Below are 27539 nucleotides of genomic sequence, written 5' to 3'. Positions count from 1 at the left end.
TCTCTCCCAAAGGGGAAGACCCCTGTCCCAGCAGCATTCATGAGTGCTGCTGTGGCAGAGAGAAGGTGGCATGGCGTGTCCCTGGCAAGGGCTGCGAGGGTGGCACAGCACTGGGTGCTGTGGGAGAAAAAGTGACTGTCTGTGGGAGCAAGTGCTTGCTTTTAAGGCCATTGCAGTTTTCCTGGAGTTAGTGGTTGGTTTGGTATTAATTTGAAGATCTTCTTTCTCATTCCTGGGGTGAGTTTTCAAAAATTGGTGCTTGCTCTGTCTGAACAAAGAGCCTGCATTGGAGAGCCTTCCCAGAAGGGAAGCAGTAGGAGCTCATGTGCTTTTAGGAACGTGCTTATGCAATCAGAGTGCAAATATGTAACCCTTCAAGCAAAGTTACCTTCAAGTAGTAACACCATGTGAACATACTTTGAGTTTCTTGGAAAAATCAGCAAACTCTCTCTCAGAAACTGTTGGCTCTGGAAAGCTGGGCATTGTGATCTACTATAGCTGGCTGGGTATCAAATCTGTAACACAATATTCAGTGAGCATAGCAAAAATATGAGGGGAAGGAAAAAACAGTATTCCATTTTGAATTCACAGTCCCTGTCTAAAGAATACACTTTTTCTTTTATCTTAAAAAGAAAAGTATCTTTCCCAAAGTAATTAATAAACACATCTGAAAAGTGATGCAAGTACCAGATCTCACCATTTGAGGTGGATTAATGGTTTAATCCTGGACTGAATTCTATTCTGGCTGGTGTACCAAATTTATATTTTTTCAAGTGAATTTCAGAGGCAAGATGTATCTTCTTGAAGAAGAAATTCCAAATCTCCTGTATTGATAGACACAAGTGAACTGTAAAAATAAGTTTCTTCATAGTAATTTCTTTGACTTGCAATACGAGAATAAATTATGTCCTATAAATGTTGAATTAGCAAAGAGTGAGAACACTTAGGGCAGGGATAGGTATAAATTTTCAGATTTCAGCTCTAAATTTTGCGTTCTTTGAATGAGTCAATTTAATCTTTGCAGCAAAGTAATGAGTTAAGGTATCATAAATCTGTCTTTACTGCATCACTTGTATGTAAGAAAATGTGCTTATGGGATCTGAGAGTTAAAATTCTTTTTTTCTCCTTTTTTAGAGAACAGCTGTCTAAGCCTAGGCAGTGTAATTCAATACAGCACAGCATATTTTGTCCTGGCTTATTAGCACAGATTTGTAATGGCTGTTTTGGAAAATGTGCTATGAATTTATCTAGAGGTCTTCATGCTGGAATAGTTAATTCAACCTTACAAATCCTTGGCACTTAACTTTCATCTTTTTAGAACAAAACATAGAGACTGTGATTTGATGCCTTGAAGTCAGCAAAACAAAATGGTACTTTAACAGCAGCATTTACTTTGATCAGGTTTCAGCATTTGTGTCCTTGCCTTTCACGTAGTACAAATTGCTTTACCAGAGTAGCAGGGCAGGAGCCCATAGACTGTTTTTGTAGTTGGTTTCTGTGGTGATACTCAGCCTTCCATGCAACTGTGATCTCTGGGGACAGAAACCTCTGCAGCTGCCTTAACCTTGCTGCTGCTGGAGACCTTAAAGGAACTGTGTGCAGAATGTGCAGACAGGAGGGACCAGCATGAGCCTGTACAGAGCCAGTGGCTGAGCCATGCCAGCAAAGGGTTGATGGACGTTGCACCTATGAATGGAAAAATGCATTCTAACACACAGGACACAACTTCTCTGTGGTTCATATCCCAGTAATACTTAGATGCTTTTGAAAGATGAATGTATAGGTTTTGTTTTAAGATTTTCAGAATAGCTTTAGTCTATAATTTTCACCTATGGCCAAATTGTTGTATTCCTCACAAGTTAGTCATGTATTATTTGCATATAATAAATGCAATATTATTTGCATATATTGCATTTATTATTTGGAATGCATGCCAAAGGGGGCTAGACATGAGTCTGGAAAGGGAGCTTCCTCTGACAGACAGCTGCTGAAGTGGAGCCTTGCTGAGAGGACCATTGCTGACACACATGTCCAGAAGGTCTGGCCTAGCTGTTGATTGCACAATGAAAATGCTGGCTGTGCAACAGCTCAGTGATCAAATGAGCCCTTCACTGGGACTGAGGAATGTGCTGGACCACATTGACTTATTTTCCTGTACTGTTGTCCTGCTGTCTGCTTGGTTAATGTGCTGTCTCTTAACATGTTTTTAAAATAACATGGGCAAAGTAGTAACAGCTGCTTTTTAAATTTTACATCTAAAAATGCCCAAGTCCGTTTAATGATTCTGATTTCATTTTCTTTTGGTGGTGTTTGACCAAACTGGTCACGGAGCTGCTGGAGATGCAGAAGGCTTTGACTGAGGTAGTATGTTGTGGAGAATACAAAATGTTTGTATTTTATAAGCTTCTTTGAACATTTAGGCATGGATGGAGAATGTCTATTTTTGGATCCCTGCTTTTTTAAATTTTTTTTTAACTTATATGGGAGTTTCAGAAAAAAGTTAGGAATTTTACCACAGAGTTCAGTGAGTTCAGAGTTTCACACCATGTCTTCAAAGCCTTCTGTACAGCACTGGACAGATGTAGGATTAGTTTCTGATGGAGTTTCTGGGCAAGGCTTTGCATAAATATTCAGTAATACAGATTTTGCCAGTGGAAATACAAAAAGAAAGGGAAAACATATAGTTATCTCTTCTGCTATTAATTAGAAACATTTTGTTTGGTGATTTGAAGTGATCCAGTATCTTCCTATTAATTTGCGTTGTGTTTAGAAGGTGCTATGAACTGTCTAGACATTTTAGAAAGGATGAGCCTTGAATAGCTCTTGAGCTAAGATAAGACAGAAAGGTGTCTGGGGGAAGGGGATCCCTTAGGACTCAGCTAATATATGGTATAACTAGAGCCAGAGTGGGGGCACTGTAGCAGAAATGACATTTTGAGATTGCTGTAGAGAAAGCAGGGATGAGAGTCTTCCACTGCAGTGCTGTGGATGGAGGTAGTCGTGACAGAAGTCAGCAGAGGCAGGTCATGGAGATGGCAGCAGAAGGCTTAGCAAGGCAGAGGTAAAGAGAGCTGGTGTCATGCTGGAGGTGCTGTGCAGCTGAAGGTGTTGAACTTGTGCTTGTGTCAATGTCATAATCTCATAATGCCTTAGAGTCATGTTAAGTCTTTCAATCTCTGAAACAGGAGTGGGAGAGGCATGTGGGTATCTCTGGTACATAGTCAAAGTCCAGGCTTTCACTTGGACTCTGCAGTTCAAACCACTCTCCCTCATATAAACACTCCTCTGGTGAGCTGTTCTGACCATGCCTGCTGTACTTGGGCTGAAATTTCCATGTGATACCCCACTGGCTGCAGTTATGCAAGGTAAAACCCAAATGCTTGGCAGCAGGGTTTTGGCATGAAGATCTTGAATGCTGCCAACTCCCCAGCAGTTAGCTAAGGAATAGAGTGATGGAGGCTGCTGCAGAAGCATGGTCACATTAATTATATTCTTTCTCAGGTTTAGGACTAGGGATATGAATTTTGCATTATGTGTTTTGTTGCTGTCTTAGTCATGAGCAAACTGAGTGCAATAATGCAAAATTACCTTTATTTGAAAAATTTTCACAGAAACATTTAATTTAGTTATGAAAAAAATTGATTTGGTGTTGAAGTTAGGTAGCTTTTCTCAAGGATCTGCACTTTTCAGGCAGAAATGTAGGAAAATTAGATTATGTGGTGTAACTTATCCTACAGTTTCAGCCAAAGGCATGGATAGATACATCACCACTTCTGTATACAGCTCAAACTTTGTTGATTATTTCCATGCATGTATGGAAATAATATACGTGTGTATTAAATACATCTTTAATTTTCAAAGCAAAAGTGAATAGCAACTACCAAGTGTCTGATGGTAGATTCAGTTGTGAAGAATCTCTGATTTTCTCACTAAGGTAGTATGATTACTCCATGCTCTCTCATGTGACTAAAACAACAGGAAGAAATCTTCATGAAGTATAAAACATCTGTTTTGTCTGATAGATGTTGGCTTTGAATAAATTTGTCTGAGATCAGTTGAAACAGAGGTACTTCTCCATTTCCTTGTTACCCAAAGGACTTGGCCTAGCTGTTAGCTGCTTCTGAGATGAAGTTTTCAGAGTGTGTTATATGTATTGTATCATTCCTGCTTTTAATAAATAATGGAGGTTTTAAATAGCAATTTTTTTTTAAGTTTCTTATAAGAGCCAAATCTTTTACATTGACTTGATATTCTAACAAAAACACAGCAGGGTGCAAACCCAAGCTGAGTGCTCCTGTTGGCTGGTGCAAGAGGATTGTTACTGATCTTCTATTCTCAGTTATTTAAGCTCATAAACTATATTATAAGTAATTTAATCAATATCTAGGATCAAAGGAAACCGGTTATCATTGGGCATGGAAGTGCATTGAATTCACTTTATGCCATTTGAAGCTGAAAAAAAATCAGAATAAAATTTGAACTCATTTTCAAGATCAGAACTGCAAAAGATAACTGAACTACTTTACTAAACTGAGATTACAGTATTTTTATTGTTTTATAAGAAAACGTAAGCCCAGAGCAAGGTAATTATATTTAATAGTTTAAACAGCTTATTAGTAATTAGCAGTGATTACAGCTGAAAACCCACAAGAATTAATGAAAGCTTTTTAATTTTAATGAATTTAATAGTGGTTCTAAACACCTTTTCCTTTTTAGTTTCACATCTCCATTTTTAGACAGAATAACAAAGCAGGAGCCTTGTAAAATGAATAATTTTGCTTTTACTTTTAGGTAACAGAACTACTTTGGCTCTATAGCTGATACAGCAAATCAATTTCTGTAGCTAAGAACATGGCCTTTTAACATTTCAGGTCTCCATCCTCCCATTAGAATTGAGAGCACTAACACTGTGCAGTTTCCTACAATGAGGTATTTTATTCTTTAGAGGCAGAAAATGAGAGAACTGTGGTTCTCAGTAGTCTGTGGTATGCAGCGTTTTCTTTATAAAATGTGTAAATACCGCTGTGTCTTCTGCTGGAGAGGCCAGGTGGTGCCAGAGGTGGCTGCAGAGGGCAGAAGATGGCACTGCCTGGCCTTCCTGCAGGCAGGGCTGTCACTGCCCAGCTGCTGGCCAGGAGAGGAGCTTGTTCTTTAAAGCACCTTGGCTTTAGTACAAGTATGGATTTACTCAGTTTTGCAACAAGTTTTAATCAAGCTTAACAAAGAGGAGCACTGGGATGTCCTTGGTGCTCCCAGAGGTGTGCATGTGGGATTTGATGTCTGTCACTGTGGGGGCTGGAGACATGTTCAGCCAGTGGCATTTCAGAATCTGGTGCATTCTGCACACCTAGCTATTGTCTAGTTTTTTTGCAAGATCTTAAGTAGTGGAAAAAGTTCTTTCTGCTGTCCTCCAGGTATCTCAGATCCAAGACCAGGGCTTGGCTTTCACTTTATAGTGATGGTGAACTTTTCAAGGGAAAATAAACAAAATTTAAAAACAAGCAAACAAAACCCCCCAACAATAAACAAACAAAAAAACCCAAAACCACCCCACCCCAACTTTATATTTTGGAAAGATTTTCAACAGTTTCAGGCACCTAGTTTTCAATTTGATTCGTAAGTTTCATCTAGTTAGTTTACTGGATGAATTTCCATTTACTTTAGTGGTAAACTAATGGTTGTTTGCTACTATATAGGAATCATGCAATGAACTATGCATAGTGGCTCTTGTCTCTCTTGAATTTCCTTTTAAATTCTCTAGCAGGATACAGAATTAATTCTGAATTACCTGTGTACTTATTTCTGTTTGCCACCACTGAAACTGGTGGTTGTGTTCATATTTGTTTCCTCTATCCTTTCTTTAGGAAGAGCTGTGATTGTCTTTCAGGGAACCTGCCTGTCACCAGTACTGGGGAGCATCAGCTTCCCTGCTTAGTCTGTGGTAGATCATCTCTCCATTGCACACTAAAGGTTTCTTCCTATAACATGGGATGAAGTATCAGGCTAAATCCTGACTGCTTAAACAGTTCATTAGGTGCCACAAAAACAGTGCAATACCAATTGCAAGTTGTTGTATGCTAAAAACTGACAGGCTGTTCTGTCATGTGATTGGTTATGGTTTTGTCCAGCACTGAACCCTGAAGGGCAGTACTGGGATATGAGGAGCTGGGTAGGAGGGACTTCCAGCAACCACAAACTGGTTTCTTCAAAGCCACCTGTAACAAGTTGCCTCACTTCCATGATGTCCACTTTCCAGGGATCATTTGCCCTATGTACCTTTTTAGTATCTGAACCACAGGCATTTTCTTTCCCTGGTGTACCTTAAAATTTCTTCTGGAATTCCTTCCATAAAGTAGTGTAGTGATCCCTTATGTTTCTGGATTTGTTCCTTCTGTATTTTGTTTGTTTAGTTTTATTTGTTTGGTAGGCTAGATTCATGCCCTTAATAGAATTAGCAGATGAGGTTTTATTCTCTAAGCCAGCTTTGCAGGCTACCATCTAGAATCCAGAAATCAGAGTTTGCTTTGCAATTCTTTTTATCTCCTTGTTCTCCAACTCTTAGCTTAGTGGTTTGACCTTTTGCATAAGCTATTTTTCATCAGCATTTGCCAAGGTTTTCTTTTTAGCAGTGCTTTGCAAGCATAGAGCACAAATGTTAACTATTTAATATTTTATATTCTCTGTACTCTGTTGACTGATTTTTGTGGAAGTAGGTTAGTCTATAATCTTGAGTCAAGAGGTTTGAATGCTAGAAGTCATAATATATATAGAAATTACCTTTGATTAATTGTTTCAAATTCCAGGAAGTATTCACATATTTCTGTGTTTTTCTGTAGGTCACGTTACATTTGAATCCAATTTCATCAGTGCATATTCACCAGAAGCCTCTGGTGTTTCTTCTCAACTCTCCTTTGCCTTTGGTCTGGAAGCTAAAAACGGAAAGACTGGCACCTAGAATCCGAAGAGTTTTCTTTGTAAGTGTACACAGTCCTCTGGCCTGCTCTCTATCATGGCTGCTTGTTGCATAAGGCATGGAGTTAATGGCATTCATTTGGAACTTTTTCAAACTTAGATTAAAAAAACAAGTTAACGGGGTCAAGTTTCATTGTAGGGCTCTGGGGAACAGTTAGGTGGTAGGGCAAAGCGGTTTGGAAAAAGTAGCCAATTATTTGTTATGTGAATTTAAGGAAAAGAAAGCAAAACTACTTTTTCAGAATCTGCACATCGTATAGTTATTAATACTAACAGCCGTTTGAGTTTAAAAGGCTGTGAGGTTGTGACAAATTGCCAGTCCTGATTGGAAGTCTAGTAGCACCATAAAGCAAAAACCTCAAAGCAATTGGAAATATTAAGAGTGGATGCTAGTTGTGTGGTCTGTGACCAAAACAAAAATTTGAATGTATTGAGCTCAGTATGTCCAGTTGTGGTTTATGTCTCTGATGAAGCTTTGGTCTATTCAAATGACCAAGCTAAGCCCAGAATGAAGTCATTTTTATTTCTCAGAAGGACTGGAGCTCTGCTTATATTGTAAGATCCAAATATTACCTAGTATTTGTAAATCATGTCCTTACAGTTTGCCAGGACATTCAAGTTTGCTATTTGTAGTGAAACAGACAAGTTGTTTGGATTAAATTTTTTATGTGTGACATCATGTCTAATCATGAGTTGTCTTTTTGAAAGTTGCAGCTTTCACTAAATTCAACTCTAATTGCACAACTACATCTGATTATTTTTAGCTGTATCCTTATAGGGCTTAATTTTGCTCCTCTAGCAGAGCTGACAGTGGTAGGCAAGACTGTTTCTCCAGCACCCAGTGGGAACTTAATAGTATCAGTGTGCATCACCAGGACAGGAAGATGGACCATGGTGCAGCATTAGAACACTGAGAAAGGACACTGCTCTCTCAGTTGACCTGATATGGTGGTGACACTGTTAAGTGCACCAAGAGCTCTATCACGTGCTGGACACTGCAGACTTTCTAGAGTTGTTTTTCTTTTTCCTTTCATCAAGGTGTAAAAGTAGGAGTACCCTTGATATTTTGATCTTTGAAGGGCTCTGTCCTGTTTCTGGTACAGTGTATTACTGATTGGTGCAAAGAACATGGGCTTGTTTTTATTCTAAAGTACTCACAATCTTGGGTTTTTCATTGATGTTTTGGAGACTTGTGACTTTTATCTTCTTGTTGACCATTCCTGTTATATCCTTAATGCAACCAATACAGTTCTGGTCTGCTCAGAAAATGGCTGAGGAACAACTTGCAGAACAGCAGTGCTAGTAGTCCTCATTCCTCTCATGGACAAAAGAAGTAGGATCTTTCATCAGATAAGAAACCTTTGGACCTATTTTCAGTTTAGTTTTGAACTTCCTCTACGATGCATCGTCACTCCCATTTCATTTCAACTAGATCTTTTTCAGCTAGTTTGTGTTCTTCCTCTGCACCCAGGATTTTCCCTCTCCCCTTACCTTGCTCTGGGAGTGGAGAGGTGGTCTGCTGAGACCCATCCCTCCTCTCAAAACTGTATCTCTTAGTCTCTGCTGGTCATGGTAAGGGCTGAATGCTGTGGTGCATTGTGCCATCCTGCCAGCCTGTGGTGCTGGGATAATGCTGCTGCCCATGAGCTCAGCAGATACAGGAGTTCACCTTCTTGTTGCAAGGGAGTGAACTGGCTCTCAATATTAACCCATCCCTAATCTGAATAGCTCTCCATAACAGTTTTGGATCTCCCTAAGTGCCATATGAATTTATGTATTTTCCTTCCCTACATAGAGCTTGAAGAATGAGATGGCAGAATGCCAGGGTACTGATCCACCATTACCTCTCCCAGTTTAGTCCCTGTGGTCTCTCTCACTCTCAAAGTTCACTTTGTCTTCTCTCCCCAAGGCAATATTTTTGCTGTAAACATAAGCTAACTTCAGTCTCTTACCAGGGACTCATCAGCCTTCCCACTTTTCATAACCCGATTTCTTAGTAGCTAGGGCATCTTGGAATGATAAACCGTGAGCTTACAGGTTGAACAACTTTAAGTGTGGTCATCATCTGTTGCTTTTCCACAATTCAACTCTCCTCATAAGGACAAATGCATTATTTTCCCAAAAGCTTTCTGAAAAAGGAGCACAGAATCATGTGGTATGGAAAACATTAAAAATGTGGAGGAAGTCCTAGCAGCACCTGTAGGCAAGTGCAGTATGCCAAATAGAGATCAAGGGGCTCTTAGTTTTGCATGGAGCTGTTTGCCTGTGTTGAGCTGTGTTGTTTGCAACCCCTGCAATGGTCTCTGTCCTGGAAAAGGTTGTCCCTTTTCAGAATCATGGATTCTTGATTTAGGTAGGCTGTGGGGCAAGGGGACATACTGCTTCTGCCCTAGCACCAGAGAGGTTCCCTGCCTCTGTGCCAGAGCCTTCAGTAAGCTCCAGACAATTGCCCCTAGGACTGTAAATAGCAGCTCCAAGGGCTGCAGTGTGTGCTTCGTTGGCCCTTGTTTAAAAATCCTTAGCTCTGTGGCTCTGACTTGTTCAGTCTCCTTAAACATATAGCCAGAACAGAAAATTGGGTATTTTCAATCATCAAAGATTTCAAATTTGAAAAAAACTTTTCTAATGCCTGTGAATTCTGTGCTCAAAACAGAAATCTGTGGGATGCATACCATAGGAGTGTCATAACTATTGTGTCTGTCTCTATGGAAGCCTCAGGCAAGATATTCATTGACTTCACAGCTTTTCCTTCAAACTTTTCAAACAATACAGTCATTCACAATTTTATTAATATACTGTATATAAGTATGAATTGCAATGAATTTCATTGATTGAGTCGTAAGTTAGAACGATAAATAGTGTAAAGAAGTTTAAATGACAGCTTCTGGGACTTGCTGCTGATAAAGACCACACTGCTAGAGCCAGGTCAGAGTTTGTAGTGAAAGGATTATGTAACCATTAGTGAAGTCATAGCTCTTTATTTCTTTTTAATATTAGCTTTTTTCTTTCCTTGTACATTATCATAATAAAGTTCTCAAACTGTTATAATGAGATGTGTTTTGAGTAAACAAGTAACTAAATAAAAATTACAACTTGATTATATTGTAAGTTCCAAGGCTATCTCTAACAAAGGTAATTCCAGGGTATAAGCAGATGATTAATTGGAACACAAGTGCTGTAAGTAGCATTGTACAGGTGGAGAAACCCATGCACACTAAGCTTAAATGGTGGTTGTACTGGAGCAGAGGGTAGTTAGGGTTGTGTGTTCTCAGTGTCCTCATTAGCAAAATGGTCTCTTCACTCTGTGAACTCACTGCTTGAGTTCCCATTAAAGCTAAGCTGCCTCAGGGAAGGATGAAGAGATTTAAAGCTTGTGTCAGCACATATCCAAAAGACCGGGAAAATACAATACTACTGAGTTGGGCTGGAGTTTATCACTTCTTATCACATAGTTCAAACTTGGGTTTTTGCCTTCGGCCTGGTCTTCTATCAGTTAAGAAGTTTAAAATAAATGTGGGAGAAAATCCAGGCTTTGGATGCATGGTTGTAATATAGGCGGAAGCACAAATTACCATCTTGGTGAACATTTCTTCAGTATAAAAATGTAGATTTGGTGTATATATGTGGTTTTGCACTTATTTTTATCATGTAATATACATTGTTTCACTCAGCAACTTGTCATGTGTTTTATCTTCATGGAAACAGCTCATGGTTTCATTTTCACAAAATGTCTATTGGTGGCTAAACCTCACAGTGGGACATCTTATCATTAAAATTAAGTAGCATGCCCCAAACAAACAAAGTTTGTGTTGGGTTAGCATCAAGGTTTTTTAATGTCATGTGTTGAAGAGTTTTTTCCAAAGTAGCACTGAATGGCAGCACAGTGATTCTTACAGAGTGACAGTACTTTGGAGGAAGCCATCATGACAGGACATGGCTGCTAAGGGGAGTTGTTCTTCACTACTCTGTTGCCTGTGTTGTCCTTTTGCTTCTTGGGGTGCTTTCTTCATCTATAAATCAGAAAGAAGACTAGTGAGTAGTCTTAAGAGAAACTTTGGGCATCCTGATAATAGCCTGACAAAACTTCTCTCTGTGTGTAGGAGAAAGAGAAAATTATGTGTTTAGGTGTCTACCAAGTGTGGTGTTAACAATACATTTAGCATGGACAGGGTTATTTTCAGACTCTGCATGAGTTGTTGTATATTGATGGGTGAAGTAGGTGATGCTGCAAAATTATTGTAATTTTAGTAAAATAAGTCGTGAGTTTATTTTCATTGTGTTAAAAATAAATATACCTTAGTATGGCATTTCAATCCAAAAATACCTGAAATGGGTTAGTGCATGAACTGCCTGACCTAAGTAATTGTAAATCATCACTTCAGTTACTGGTGCATGTAGTCATATTAGTCTGATTGTATATTTGTACATGTCACGAAAATACAACAATTTGGGAATTGGGCATTTTCTGTTCAGACGTTCATGGGCTCATCACTCTGAAGAGTACTGCATGGGTGGGAAGCTCTGTTCAGTTCAGCAAGGGGAATGCTTGGCATCTGTGCTCATTTTATTTTGTTTCCTCAGCAGGGAATAAATGCCAAAATTGGATTGTAAAGGGGAGTGGGAGAGGAAGTTGAAGGACATCTTCACTGGTGATTAGACTGGTTAGATTATGACAGATCACAGTTCCGTAAGCTAGACAAACACTGTAGAAACTGCTTTAACCTGTGATCGTGTTGCAGGTCAGTATTGCAGAAAAGCATTACCAGACCTCTTCCGCCTCCCCACTTTTAAGTTTTCATACAGCAAAATAGTTTCCTTCCTTCCAATCAAGTCGTCATTTCTCTCCTTCCCTAAAACTAGTTTATTGCGAACATGTCTTGGCAGAAAACCAGAAGTTTTATGAAACTTCACAGAAAGAGGGTTTTATAGGTGCTACTCAGCAAGTAATTTTTTTTCTTTATATTTGGTAGCTTTTTCAATTGCTTTTATAGCCTAGGAATGTCTTTACTCAGCAAGTGAAAGTAGTGAGAATTAAATCAATGAAAGAAAGGTCCCAATCCTTTGTGATTTCCTGTTAGAAATCACTGTTAGAATAGATCCAAACCCCTCTTAAATATCTACATATGTTATTTTATATAATATATGATTTAAGAAGTAATGCTTCAGCTCTTTCTCTGAGTTGGTTATTCAGGCAATTGAATGAGTAAGAGTTATGGATAAGAAAGCAGTTGTGCAAACAAATAACCTTACTTGCAAGAACTAGGAGTGAATGTGTGTGTTAAGGTAGGAAAACGGAGAAAGCAAGAGCAGTAATGATAAATACAAAACCAGATCACTTGCTCTAAGCTTGAGAATTGAAAAGATGAAATAAAAGCTTTTAAGAAGACTAATAGAATGAAGAGTTTAATTATTAGTAATTTCTGTATTTCTAATAAGAAAAAAAGCCATGTTCTTATTACTTCAGCCAATTGCTGGTTTATTCCTCTCACTTAATGAAAATATGGTGCACATATTTTGGGTCACTGCCACCAAACCACAGGCTGTTCTATGGTTTGCACTAGATTTGGATGACTGACAAAACTCACTGAAAAACAAGTGCTATTTGTTTTCCTGTGCCTAGTATTTAACGGGAAATCAGGAGGCTAAATTTCCAATCACTGGTTAAACAGACCCAGATGTGAACAGAGTGCTCTGCTAGGAGAAGAGTGAGGAAGGATAGGAAATGCATGACTAGTGATAAATTTGGTATAAATAGTGACCTTTCACTATTCAAAGTAAAAGCAGTACATTTTCAATGTTGTGTAACAGTGTGAAGAGGAATTTAAAAGGACACTTAAATTTCTGTAGAATCCCGAGTTTGTTTTTTTTTTTTTAAATCTTCATAGTTCTACGCAGGAGCTGGAAATAATCCTGTAGTTGCCCTTTTCCACTTGGAAGAGTTCATATTCTGCCTTCCCTTCCTCACGCTGTTTCCTTGCCTTTTGAAAATATGTGAAAAATAGCATTATGTGTCTAATTAAAAGCAGTGTTTAGTAAAGTGACTCTTACTATGCTTTTCTCAATAGTAGATTCCCTTGCAGACTTTGACTCCTGACATGATTCAACCATGGCAAAATACTGCTTTTCTGAGGTCTATATGAGTGGGTTACTCTCAGAAATATTAGCGGGACCTCAAGCTACATATGGTGGTGATTCTTACATTCTTGGCAAAAGAGGGGAAGGATTTTGTCAGCAGTAGGAATGGCAGAAAATGACGGGGTAGTAAATACATGCTTGAAAATTATGCATGTGAAAGAAGTTTGAGTACAATAACCCTATTAGGGCATCTTTAAGTATCTAGGGGTTTGAGGGTTTCTCTTCCATTCAAAGCTTGCTTCACTAAGACATTGCAGAAGAGAAGTGATATTTCTGGCTTAGGAAGCAAGGTATAGTACATGAAATTAATATGCATAGTATGGTAAAAAAATCCTGTATGTATGATGTCCCAAAAAAAGGAAATTTTATGATGCATAGGTATCATCTGCTTTCACTGTAATCACTTTGGTTTGGGCAAAAATATTGCAGAAATACCAACTTGCCAGTAAATTTCAGCCAGGTCCTTGTGCCTTCTTTCATGGGATTTCAAAGGCCTGCAGTTTTTTGGGAGCCTGGTTTGCTAAGAGTGTCACGGAGTTTGTACCAGATCCCATGTGACTTAAGACATCTTCCAAAACTCAAGTTTTATTGTTTGGTGTTTGTTTCAGCTTTGAGAGTGCACTGACTTTGTGGGTCATTGCTCCAAACAAAACTTGTGTTAAGAGTGTGGATAGACCACATCTGGAGGATGCTGCCTCATGTATCTCCTGCTGATCCTGCTCATTGCTGCCTCTGACTGATCCTAAGCATTCCTCCTTCTCCTGGTCCCTCCAGGAGCCCAGACCCATCACTTTCAGAACCAAGACAGCTGGTAGTCAGGAAAATGTGGACTTAAAGTTAATCCAGGCTGCAAGAGTAAGGAAACAAAGAATATTCTGGCATTTAGTGGTTGAGGTGTATTCCCAAACCAATCTTGCAGGAGGCTGAAGGACCTGGAACAGGCACCTGTGGTAGTCTTTTCTGTATGCTCATGGCTCCTTCCTTTATTTGCTTGCTTCAGTAAACAGGAGGCTTAGCCAGTGGAAGTTTACAGAAGCAGGCAGTGGATTTTGGCAGACTACTGGTGTTAGTGACGTAGAGATAATAAATCACAACAGGTTGTGTTACTGAGTCACTGGTTCCAGTGGAAACTATAGCTGTGGTTGCATAGATACGTTTTAATTCTCCCCTCCACTTCTTCCACTATATTGAGTCTAACTTGAAACAGAATCCCTGGAAAAGCTTGTGGTACTTTGTTTTGCTCATATCAAACCAGTGTTGAGTCTATTAAGATACTGTTAAACTAATGTGAGATGAGCAGACAATTACCTGTGGGCAGTTAATAAACTCCTGCTGAGCCCTAAACTTTGGGAACAGATAGCCCCTTTACATGGATTTTGTTTGTTTCTTTATCGTTCTAGTAACTGTTGCGCAGGGTTTTTGAAAGTTGCACTTGATTTGACACAGTTTCAGCTTTGATAGAAAATCCCAGGATCTTTTTCCTATCAGAAAAAGTGTGCAAGAGTCTGCTCTCTGATTTGATGAGGGTCTGCTTTCATCCTGAGAAAACACTGAGCAGCCTTAATCATATAAGGATCTTTGGTAGCTGCCAAACTGAGCATCTCCTAGGAAGTTGAATTAAAATCTAAAATGTAATTAAGGTAATGTTTCTCTTATGTGTATGTTTTCAAAAATGTGAGAGCTGGAAGTGGAATTTTGTAATGGCTGTATGTGGTCTTGAGAACACTAAACTGAAAATGAAAAATTTCATTATTGCCTGAAAATATTACACCTCTGTGGTTGGTGAGGACTATACAAAGTTGATAGACAATTCACAAATGTTGCATGTAATTTCAGAAGCAGCATGTTTCTTACTCACTTGCTGAAGAGGATTGTTCTCTTGATGATTACAGTATGTTGTGTATGGATTTAAGAACAACAAAAGATACATTTTTGTGTTTTGGAATACCTGATATTTCTCCATCCACAGCTTTATTTTTCCTCTGCAAAAAGATGAAAGTACACCAAAGTATCAAAAAACACAAGCTGACTGTTTCGCATGTGAGCTGCTCTGATAGTTGGTTCAAATTTAACTTTATTCTGAGCAGATATACTTCTCTCCTATGTGTTCCACCACAGGTCTGATACTGTGTAGCTCAGATAAAAATATGAAGGATGCTGCTTTTTCCCCTCTTACTATATTGGCCTAAATCATGGCTTTAGGGGTGGATTAGTCAGTCACTTGTGCTGGCAGGCCCTTGTTGGTAGTGGTGTAGCTGTTGATGTGAGGGGAGGGATTGGTCCATGCTGTGTGGCTGTGGACACTTAGTATTCTGAGTCATCTCCTGGGAGGTGCCTACCTCTCTCTCTCAAGGCTAAATCATGAATTTGCTTCCTACTTGGGAGTTCTGAATTATAACTATGTTAAATACTTGAAATGTTATAAAGCAAAGTAAATATCCGCCTGGATCAGATTCAAAGAAGAAAAAAAGGCAATAAACATTTAAAAGCAGAGAAGGAAATAGTTGAAATGAGAAACAGAATATGCTATTTTGTGTGTGCAGTATTCACACTCACCACTGTATATATTTGACATGACTCAGGTTTGATTCTGAGAATTATTCCCTTTGGGGAAAAGTAATTTACAACATTTGGCACTTCTGCCAGGTAGCTGATGTCCTGAGCTACCATAGCAGCCTTGCAAGGGCAGTTTTATTCAGACTGGAAACTTTCTTAAGGGGTGTAGGAAGGCTATTTTTGTTTTGTCCCTCCAGCATGAGGGGTGCATGTTTCCTTGCCTTGGTATGGTGCAAAGAAAATTTCAGGCTCCATTGTCCCCAGTGGTCAGAAGGGTAGTAGTGTGTGTAACCAAAATATGTTCCTAAATGTGTTTTGTTCTTTGCTGGAATACTCAGGTTTTGGTAGCAAATTTTCAATATACTCTACTTAATCCTCATTTCCTCTGACTGAGGAACAGCCCTTTGAACTGTGGCCCTTGCTGTGGTTAGTGGCCACGCTCAGTGTCTTTTGGTCTTGCAAGTGGATTTTCCATGTCCAGATTCTTCATTTAGCCTCAGATGTGTGACAGGACATGTAGGTGTATTTAGCAGCAGAGGATGTTTCTGATGCAGTCCCTTTTCATGTCCTTACAACAACTGGAAGAAATAGAGCTGGGGCACTTTTTCCACTCTGCAACCTCAGAAAGTAACCACTGAAGGAGATGAAGGAAGGAGATAAGTGTCTGTGGCAGCAGTCTCTTAATCACTCAATTAAGGTGTAATTAGTGCCCAGATAAAAATCAGTGTATTCTCAAATATTTAAACCATTATTTGACTTTAATGCTTTAGGTTATTCTAAGCGTGTTAGAGCTACTTTCAATTTGTTCTGAAGAGTAAGTAGTTAATGTCCAAGGCAGGTGTTGAAACAGTGATGGTTGCCTTTTTTGGAAGGGTCTGTTGAATTCTTTCCAGAACAAATAACGTGCTTGGCTCACTTAATCTTGCCTTAGGTCCGTGTAGTAAAAATCCCAACATTGGCAAGCAGAGCAGAACTCTGCAGCCCTTTCTAAAACCTGGGTAGTGGAACCAGCATTTCAAACAGACTTTAGTATGTGATTAAAAAAAATAAATATAATAAGCTTCATGTTTATTTAAAGATGTTTACTGTATGATCACTTAGTGAGGATGCTCGTGCCAGAATTTTTAGTTGCTCTGCTCTCTGTCTGTTGGTTCCTCTCTCATAGGACTTGGTAACTTTGATAGGATCTGTCCCTCAGGAAGACATTTGTCATGCTGCAGGATGATGAAAAAGGTTTTCAGGTTTTAATTAGTAATAAATGAAAAACCAAGTGTATTCTGAGGAAGACAGCTGTTGTGTTAGAGTACATTTAACTTCTCAAATGGAAAATACAGCAAAAATGTATTATTCCAAGGTAATGCATTTCTTTGGTTGTTATTTAGAAGGAATAATATTTTCTCTCATGCTGTCCTCAAATGTCTTAAAAGACACACTGATGCTGCTTTACCCTGATGCTGACCATAAAAAAAAAAAACAAAACTAGAAACAATGTGTAAATGAAAACCAACTACTGTACTTACTGGATAAACTGTTTGTCTCTGAGAGTGGAATGCCAACATCTATTCAATATTCCTGCAAAATAATCACTCTTTAAGTCCTTAAATCCTGCAATTTTCATGCATGGGAGATTTTTCTAGTTAGGCCAAAGCTCTATGAAAATGTCCCATATGTCTCTGATATAAAAGCCTGCATTTCTAAGAGGTGCTCTGTGCACAGTCTGGCATGACCTGGCTTGTGCTGTGTCAGTGGCACCCTCTGAGACTGTATGCTTTGAATTTACACAGAATTTGATGTGTTAGGAGCATTGTAGAGAGCTTTGTGAAATCAGTCCCTGGTGAAAGTACAAAGTGAATGCTCTTTACTAAATACATTATAGAGATAACTGGTTCCTCTCCTTTCCTAGTATTAGATTAACTCTAATGACAGACTTTGCTTTCTTATTTGAGAAGTATGAGAGTATTGAGAGAATGTGGTGTAATCTGTGTTACACTGAATAATAAAGACTTTTTTCATTCAAAGGAAGCATTTCATGGTAGTCATTTGAAAACAAATAAGAAAGATTGTTCAGAATTGAAACAGATGTTAGTTTAAACTTTGAAAACAATTCTGGCAAAAGGATTCCTAAGCTCTTTTTTGTGACAGGTCTGGTCAAATAGAACTCTGAATTACCTGTGCCTTCTCTTAGAGGAGAATATGGACTTCATTTTTTAAAAATGTCTCTGAAAAAGGAATAATTTAGATGTTAAAGCATGTAACATTTAGGCATTGCTGGAAATAAGCCATAATCACCTTTGGTTACTGCATTTGGATGTGACAGATTACATTGCTTAAACATGCTACGTGTCTGCGTGGGTAAATGTACCACATTAAAAATATGTTTTTATTCCCATCAGGTGTCTTTAGGTTCCGTTGTTCAGTTTGAAAAGGGGAACTTCTCCTTGTCAGCAGAAACAGAAGAAAAGCTTTTTCCTGAGAAAAATGAACATCTGCTACAGTGGGCCCAGAAGGAATATGGAGCAGTAACATCTTTCACTGAACTTAAAATATCAAGAAACATCTATATTAAAGTAGGAGAAGGTAAACAAAAACAGGATCAACGGAATTCATAGACACTTTTACGTACTGAGAATAAGTCTTGTTTATATTTCACTTAATTTTTAATCGTACTTCTAATTTTCCAAGAGATGTGATATGAAGGGGGAAGGCAGGGAAATAAGAGCAAGGCTAAACACCAGATCTAGGATTTAGGCAGCTCTTAATGGATTCTGGTGCCATAATTTTATGCTCATAAATGTGGATGCAATTAGTCAGAATCTTATGAGTCAAACTTTGCATTTTAAACAAAATCAGTTACTCATGGTGATTGTTTGAATGCATTCATCTGAAGAACTGGAGAACTTGAAGTAGGGGGAAATTTCTAAAAAGACCTGAGGCTTTTTTTTTTTTGGTGGGTTTTTTTGTTTGGTTTTTTGTTTGTTTTGTGGGGTTTTGTGTGGATTTTTTGTCTTCTTGTTTTTTGTTTGTTTGGTTTGGTTTCCACCCCCCTCCCCTCAGTATTTGCTTGTATAACAATCCAGGCTTCTTTGGGAAAAGAATTATTGCTCTCCTCACCAAAACAAGTTGTCTCAGTTTGTCCTTATATATTTTCATCCCAATGAGAAAGACTGCCTGTCCCTGTGAGCCACATGCCAAATTCCTCAGGTGGCCTAGTGCAGGTGGGAGAGGACTCCAGCTCCATATTGGGGTAGGGTTCAGGCTGTAGCGCCATAGCTGAGCAGCGTTGGAATGACATAACTATATGATCCTCTGCAGCAACATCTCTACAGAAATTCCTGAATAGCTGAACTAGCTGGTTTACAGGAAAAAAGAAAACACCCAACCAAAAGCCTTCTGTGGAGAAAACATTCTTTCCTAACCACCTGTATCTGATCATTTGATTTCCTGACATATGAGGCTTGCCCCTCAAAATCAGAACATGCCTGTATTGGTTTTATTCAAATCCTGCCAAATTTGTAGAGGATTCCCCTGTGTGATTTTTCTTTTTTTCTACTTGGCACCAGTCTTGGATTATAATGCCAGAAAATCATTCAGAAATATATTTATTAGGTTATTAAAGTGCTCTTGGAACATATACATGGGAGTAGTGGTCTCTATGTTGCAGAGAAAAATGTTTAATTAGATACATTGAAAAAAACAGATGAAATTTTGTTTGTTGGTTTGCACATCTCTAGTCAAACCAGGAGACTAAAGAGGAGAATTTGGCATAATCTTTAGAATGCATTGAAACACAATTTAATTAGGGTAAGTACACAAAATGGAACTTGGCAGGCAACCAAAACAGACAGTTTCTGAGAAGGCTCCTACAAACTAGCTCAGCTGTAACCATATTGGATTTTGATTTAAATTCTTGGCAGAAGAATGAATGTGTGTATGTGTGGGGGTTATGCATGTGTTCAGGGGTAGGGAGGGGGTCAGTTCTTGAACTGCAGCAATCATGTGAGGAGTTCTGTGAAAACCACGTGGGATGATGTGCTCCTGGTCTGCTTCTCTGCAGAGTGAACAATAGAATCACTGGATTTCACAAACCACAGCATACAGTGATGTACATTTTAACCTTTTCATACCAAACCTACACTCTTCGAACGATTTAGTAAGGTACCCTCAGCTGACACTGTGAATCAATGCTAGTATTTGTTGTAATCTGTAGGTGGTCATACAAAGTGGTTCCTTGCTATGTGACCAATACAGAATTTAATTGCTGTGCCCATACAATTTTCGATATTTCTGCTTCACTCAAGTTAGACAGACCTGAAACCGGAAGATGTAACATTGTAGAAGTGTAGAAGTTTCACAGACAGAAAATGCAAGCCAAAGGACAGAAAGATCTCAAGAAGGCTGATCTTTCTTTCATAGAATAAAGCTGCTTCTGATGCCTTGGGTCTCTTAAGTCACTTTTGAAAGTGCAAATGAAAGGCAGCTGAGAGCACTGGCAAACTGGATCAGGGCCAAGTGCATCTGAATCCTGTTGATTCTAAAAAGTGGCCAATCAAATACTGCAGGGATGGTGACCACAGTAAGAACTTTAAGGAGCCAGAATGGGGGTGTGGAAGAAGAGGGCACAGGAAGTAGGGTTCTTGTTCTTGCCTTGATTTGTGTAATGGAGATGGCAGAGTGACTGCTGTGATAATCACTGTCAGATTCTAGAGAGCAGGACTGCTCATGGTGAAACTGGTCTTGGTACATGTTTTTCAACAGAAGTCAGTTTAATTCCTCGTGGTTCCATAAGACATGATTGAACAAGTGAGGAAGTCCTATCAGTTAACTGAATGTTACCTAATGCATCCAGTATCACCAGTGTAAATCCAGGGCAAATGCGCTAGTCTGGAGGGAGCCTACTTTCAACACATCTCTTCGCTAAGTAAGAAAAAATTAGTCAGCCATAACAGTAACAAAACTGGTAAAGGTACAGTCTGTTTACAGATGGTAACACTGTGCTTCTGTCCTGGCAGAAGCTGCAGTGTCAGTCTTGACTCTGAATTTATAGCCACTACACACCGGTGCACGTATCCTGCATGCCCTGCTTGCTTAGTTAATGCTTGTACGTGGTCACATTGTGTCTGGCTTAGCTGCGTGTCCTGCTGTGGGATGAGTGCTGCCTAGAGTTTGCATTCTCCCTCCAGAGACTCCTGCAGCCCCTCACTTGATCTCATTTCTATCCTGCCATTCAATGTCAGTCAAGGTTCTGATCTCTGCTGTGCTAAGGGCTAGCAAACTGCGAAATACACATGAACAAGCCCTACCATCAGAGTGCCCAAGAAAAATTCCAAACACCTTGCTTTTCCCCAGCTCAGACTTTGAAAGGCAAGCTCTGCTTGGATGGGATTTTTATTGCTGAATCCAACTGCTATGGCTCAGGGTGCCTGTCTTGGACAGTGACACTTGATTAACAGTGCTCGTTTGCACAAAAACCTCCTCAGGATGATGTTAAGCTTGGATATTCAACTTTTAGCCAAGAACCTGTGGATGACACCTAATTTGTGCAGAACAGAGCAGACAGTGTCTGTCCTCATCAGTCAAACTGAAGTGCTGCACACAGAAACTACAGCTCCTGGTGTGCAATCCTCCTTCTCCATCCAGGCAGCCTGGCACTCACTGAAGGAGAAGGTGGCTGCCGGCCATTGCTTACCGCTCTGCTGCTTTCTGCCCAGCTGCACCCCTTGGCACCCCAGCCTGCTGGCCAGAGACCCTCTGCTGAGGGTGTTGCCTGCAAACCTCACATCTGATTCCATATGGGGAGTCTGTGGAGATTAGAGAGGCACACAGTCCATAAGCTGAGTGTTAGTTGGCTGGTTTGGTAATGTTTTTAATTGATTGCAGACACCTGCAGTCCCTTTCCAAAGTAGACAGCCCTGAAACTAACAAAGAAGAGATGTGTAGTGAGAAAAGAAAGATGAAATGGGTCCTCTTTTCTGTTCCAGCCTGATTTTGGTAACTGGTGTGGAAGAGAGTAAATATGTTTTGGTGCTTATGTCAAGTAGCCCGTGATAGAGTTAAAATCTGCTGCAGAGGAAAAGCAAGCTATTGAGTGGAGGCCCAGGCTGGGGAGTCTCCTTGCTTCTGGCAGCAAGAGCAGCAGTTCTGGAGAGCTCCAGAGACGCCTAATGGAAGTGCCAGGAGCAAGACCTGAGTTCTTTGCAATGGCAAATGATAGCACGTGTGCTAATTACCCACAAACTGCTCCAGAACTGTTATACTGTTATTTTATGGCCTGAATCATGTTGCACGGCAGTTAAGAAGCAAATACCTAGTGTCTCTGTGTGTGTGTGTGTGTATGTGTGTGTGTGTGTATTTAAAAATTCAAGCTCAGCATAGACCATTTGGGATCGTTTTCCATTCTGTGCTATTGTGGGAGGAGCTGGCAGACCTGCAGCTGCGTTCAAGGCTAATCTGGCAGGGCACATACCAGATGTTAGAGGAGTGCTTTGCTGGGGCAGTATGAATAGTTACATATATATATGTACAGCTTATACAGCTTTAGTAGCTTCTGTAGGGGAGGCAACAGGGTTAATATTCAAAGGCTACTTTGTATAAGATCAGAAGAAGAAACTCCCCTAATTGTTTCTGCAGAGACCAGGGTCACAGGAGTCTCTGGTCTTCCTGCAAAGTTGCGTAGCACACACAAATGCACTTCAGAGCTGACATTTCAGCTCTCATTTAGAGAGTCCATGGCCTCAGTACAGATTTTAAGAGTTTGCTCACAGTTTTGTGTTCCCAGTGCATACTATTTGATTTATTTTCTTTTTGAGCTCTTTTTTGTATCTTGCTACTGCCCTTAATAGGAAAAATCTTTCTTGTAAAGCAATGTGGAATTGTAGTCTTGCAGGACTTCATGTCTTTGAACGTGGTACTTAGTCCTTCTATGTATTATGGCAATTCAAATATCAAGCTATCTCAGATATGTCAAGTGTTCCTGATTTTCAGTGGAAATACTGATTCTTGGGGTACAGCAATGTGTGCTGTGCTTGAGAACTTCTTATGAAGTGACTATTTTTTATGGTTTGCATTGTACACTAGTAGCTCTTCACCCAGAGGGCTATTGGGCATTGGAACAGCTCCTCAAGGAAGTGGTCACAGCCCCAAGCCTGACAGAGTTCAAGAAGTGTTTGGACAATGCTCTGAGGCACATGGTGTAACTCTTGGGGTATCCTGTGCAGAGCCAGGAATTGGACTCAATGGTCCTTGTGGCTCCCTTCCAACTAAGCATATTCTGTGATTCTGTAATGCTCATGTTCAGCTAGGCAGTTGAAACCAAAAGAGAGATTGAATGTCTATGCTAGAATTTCATCATTTCAGTGGTGGATATTAGGATCAGACTTTAATACCAACAACTGATTCCATCATTTTCTTGCTGTTTTTAATTTTCCATGTGCAAGAGAAATGCAGTATTTCTAGTCAATACTGACTCTGACTACACAATATATAGGAAATACATTAAATAAGGAAATGGAAAGTACTTTCTGTAGTATTTAAAAAATTGTAAGTTTATAGTAACAAGGATAAAACATTTTCCACTGGGAGAAGGAATTGATTCCAAAAGTTATCTCTGAGTAAATTGCAAAAGAAAGAAATCTCTTTTAAGGGTGCAAGGAACAAATTAAATGTATTTTTATTCATTTTTTAAAGTTTTCACATATATTTTCCTTCAGTATTGTTTTCACCTTTCTCTTTGCAGGGATCTTTCATTAAATGTTTAAATCTATAAATAGTAACTATTCAGTTTAGAAGTATATCTTTTATATCAGAAAGGTGATGTATTGTTGCAACAGTGATCTCCCTTTCAATCTGATGATTTATTATATGTGCTTATAATAGATGGTAGATACACCTTTCAGCAGTATAGTGCCACGCTGACGTAGATGTGGTACCTGCATACATCTAAGCTGAAGTCTGTGTTTAAAGGTACACATACCTTTTTTTTTTTCCTCTCCAGATCAAGTTTTTCCTCCCTCATGCAACATAAAAAAGAATTTTCTCTCTTTAAATTACCTTGCGGGATATCTACAACCAAAACCAGCAGAGGGATGCCTTATGTCAAACTTAGTCCAAGAAAGAGAAGTTCATATCATTGAGCTAAGCACTCCAAATTCCAATCCTAACAGGTAAAGTATCATCTAAATAGGCTAAAACTGTTTGAAATAATAGCTAAAAATTTCACTTGTCTATTAAAAAAGAAGCCATTTCATCCTTACAAGTAAAGCCTGGGCTTTAGTACTTTGCCTTAAACAGAAATTGGTTCTTCAGGATGTAAAGATTTTGAATTCTGCTTCATGATCACAGGATTTTTTCTGGGCAAAACTGCAAAACATAGCTTTTATGGACTATATACTGCCCTCTTTCTTGCTGAATCAATCATGTTTTTCCAAAGATAAGGTGAATAAGGGAATATCAGTAAGGGTAGTATCTGACAGAGAGCGTTTGAGGTTAGCTCACTGTATGAGGTGGTGAGAGAGCTGGAAAGGAATTTTGACATGTCACCTGGCAGCAAAGCCTAGGACAGTGGCTCCAAACAGTGTCCAGAGGTTGCCAGTGATCTGTGGTCTATGGTAAGTGTTCCACAGTTGCTCTGAAGGTTCACAGCAGTGTTTTATTACTTTTCCAGTTGAGTTTAAGGGGTAGTTTGATAATTACAATAAATGTTAAGGGTTAACAGTGGTCCACTGACCAAAAAACTTCATAACTACTGGTTAGGGAAAGCAACTCTCTGTAACTCTCTATGATGATTATCTAAATTGTCCAAGGTACCTTTGGGAGGTAAGATGTTTAAAATACTCATCCCGTGCTGGTCTTTCCTAGATCTTAGTGGGAGAACATGAGTGGCGTTTGCTTCAGACAGTCATACTTGGAAACCTCTTCCTAAGTGCCAAGTATGATTGCTAGAACAGGAATTTGCTATGAAACTTAGATGATTACAATTTCATCAGAGATAAGGTAGAATTAAAATCCTGTCTGCTTACTGCCAACACTGGATATCATCGTCCAATTATGCTTCTCATGCAGCTACACGTGAGCACATCCTATCCCTAATGAGAAAATCACACAGGGAGATGGAGCTGGGAAGAGGTGATTTTGTGAAAAGGATAATTCTCATTGCAAGGTGTTGAACCAAGAGCCTGATAATCTTGCCTAGTAACCTGGGGAGAGTAAGAAAATGCTGAGGTGTAGTGGAAGTGGAGTAGGTAACCCCAAATTATGGTCTGTGTGCCCTGAGTTGCAGCCTTTTTTTAAAAAAAAAGGTACTAAGTTACTTTGTTCTTAGTTTTATGTGTTATCCACAGCTATCTTTATAAAGTTTAAATCTCCAAAGAAACATACAGCAGCTGAGCTGGGCATGTGTAAAACTGCAGGAGATGGAACAAAGGTCCCGAGATACACTAAGTCTCAGTGCAGAATATTAGTTGGAACCTATTACTTGGGGATGAGCACCTTCTTGTGATGTATGGCCCTGTAAGATGATCTGGAAGTATGGGTTTTTCTATTGAATTGGTATTTTGCATGATGGGATGTTATTGATGGGTAAGAACCCATTTGTTCTACTTATTTTACTGAGTTCTTGAAAAGCTGGATAGTTTTCATCTATTTTCCAGCAAGCAGTAGGCTGGACATTTGGGGTTTTTTTCTTTTTAAAGTAAGTATATATCCAGAAGTATTGGAAACTGAATACACTGCTTAATTCCTCAAAGCATGCAAGATCTTAAGCAAAGTAATTCAATAACTTAACTGTTTAGGCAGAGATACCTCCCAATATAGTACTTGTGGTTTGGTTTGGGTTATTTGTACATGTGTGTTAAGCTGCTTAATTTGTCTTTTTGCTTTTCTTAATGTATTATTTTAAGTTTTAATACAGTTATAGCCAGAGGAAACTGAAGCAGTTATATTTAGGCACTGTCGTAGTGAAATAAGAAAATTTTGTTTACTTTAGAAAGCAATCTACCAGTCATATAACTTACCTGCACGAAATAATGGGTGAATTGGGTAGCACACTTCTTGTAAATAAGAGAGAGAAATATTTTTTGTCTGAAAAGTACTTGTTTCTAATTGTTATGCAGAACCACTTAAGTGTATATGGAATAACAATCTGTTTTGCACATGTTGTGTTGCCTGGGATAATATCCAGCATTTTAATCAGCTGGCCAGACAGTGGAAACATGATGGATTGGAAGAAGGTTGATAGCTGAAAATTTCTGGCGTTCTGATCTAACTTTCTATTTTCCACATACAGTGCTCTCCAGGTGGATATAATCATTGACATTAAACCATCTCAACCAGGCGCCAGACTTGTCAGAGATGTCGTACTTATCCTCAAGTGCAGAAAGTCTGTCAACTGGGTTATCAAGTCTCATGATGTCCAGGGAAAGCTGGAAGTGATTGTAAGTTAAGGCACCTTTATTTTTTGAGAGCTGTCATACTGCAAAAGTATAGAATCCATTTAAATGTGACATAGTGCTAGACCATGTTGATTTCTGAATGTTTTCTTTTAGCTGCTTCTTTTTAATTATTACTGCATTTTCAGGAGTAAATACATAAACTTGTTATTCTCATTATCTTTTAGTATATGTGAAACTGACCAACACATGGCAGAAGCCAGGGGGTTAGTGCAAGGATTTAATTTGTCTTTTTGACTTCTGTTGAAGCACCCTAAACACAGAGTTGGCTGTACATCTCCCTTTTTGCTCTTACTTTGGTGAATGGATCAACAGGTTCATCTCAGAAGTTGGAACAATACCTTTAAGTGCAGAATAGATAATACTAGATATGCAGCACACACTCACATCCCTTTACAGGTGGAAACTCTTTAATTTCTGCTTGTGGTTATAGTAGTCTCTATCTCTCTTCCCTGCCAGTACTTCTGTTCCCAGTGAGTAGTTGGTCAAATGGACCTCATCTCTCCTCAGACAGCAAAAATTAATTTTTTAAAAACTTAAAACCAGGATCCTTAAATTTAAACTTCTAGAATTACTGGAGATGCTGATTCATGTTGATTTTTGGTACCGGCTTTGTGGTACACCATTTCTAGTAAGAAAACGTGTTTTCCCTTGCTCTGAAATAAATATTATTGAACTCATCTTGCAGTCTATAAATTTGTGGCCTATTTCTGTCTTAAGTGATCAGTTACATGCACATGGTACAGTTGAGCTGAATGTTTGCTCAGGACCACCCAGTAGCTTCATGATTAGCAGTTTTTCAGCAATTCAGTTACATTTTCAAACTCCAGTTCTTTGTATTTATGGAAGTTTCACTTTGCTTGGTTGCTTTCTGCTTTTAATGTGTGCAGAGGAAATTCTGGCAGGATCCAAAGGCTGCTTGATCTAAATCTCCTCAGAAAACAGATTGGTAAGAAGGATTTCATACTAGATTTTGAGAGTGAAGTGAAATAAAAGAAAACATATTTTTGTGTTGCTCAGAAAATTGAATGAAAAGATTACCTAGGGTGGATGATGAAGCTCTCTTTTGATCCCTGACACGTATTTATCTTAGGGACGGGAAAGGGTGTTCTGGTCATTCTGTAGGTCCGAAATAGCCAGTCCTTAAAGAGAAGGGTCAAGGTTGCTTGCTGAGGATTACCACTCTTGTAAGCAGAAGGACAAAAAACAACGCTTGACTTCAACGTTTCAGTTTGGGTAATTACATGAAATTCACCACTGTATATTTAGGCATATATGGATCTACTTTCACAGGATAGAGAATTGTGCTTCAGTTCACGCCGTGCTTGGAGATGGCTCAAGTACCATATTTCATGTCCATGAAGCTACCGCTTTATGGATGATCAATTTTCACAAGAGGATTTCTACAGGATTTAAAAATTTCTAAAATGCTGC

At 39.1% G+C, this 27539-nt stretch overlaps 1 protein-coding gene across 1 annotated transcript in view; it reads left to right on the top strand.

Moving 5' to 3' along the window:
- The window catches only part of TGFBR3 (transforming growth factor beta receptor 3), a 114008-nt gene that overhangs the window by 59165 nt on the left and 27304 nt on the right, over window positions 1-27539 (top strand). The window contains exons 4-7 of the mRNA XM_085068051.1: window positions 6837-6974; window positions 18057-18240; window positions 23654-23822; window positions 25943-26090. Of these exons, the coding sequence (XP_084924177.1) occupies window positions 6837-6974; window positions 18057-18240; window positions 23654-23822; window positions 25943-26090 (639 nt within the window). The remainder of the gene's footprint in view (window positions 1-6836; window positions 6975-18056; window positions 18241-23653; window positions 23823-25942; window positions 26091-27539) is intronic.

Source organism: Lichenostomus cassidix, chromosome 8 (genome assembly GCF_008360975.1).
Source record: "Lichenostomus cassidix isolate B80296 chromosome 8, HeHo_3.0, whole genome shotgun sequence".
Classification (NCBI taxonomy): Eukaryota; Metazoa; Chordata; class Aves; order Passeriformes; family Meliphagidae; genus Lichenostomus; species Lichenostomus cassidix.
The sequence above is the reverse complement of the archived record's forward strand: the minus strand, read 5'-3'. Positions and strand labels throughout refer to the sequence as shown.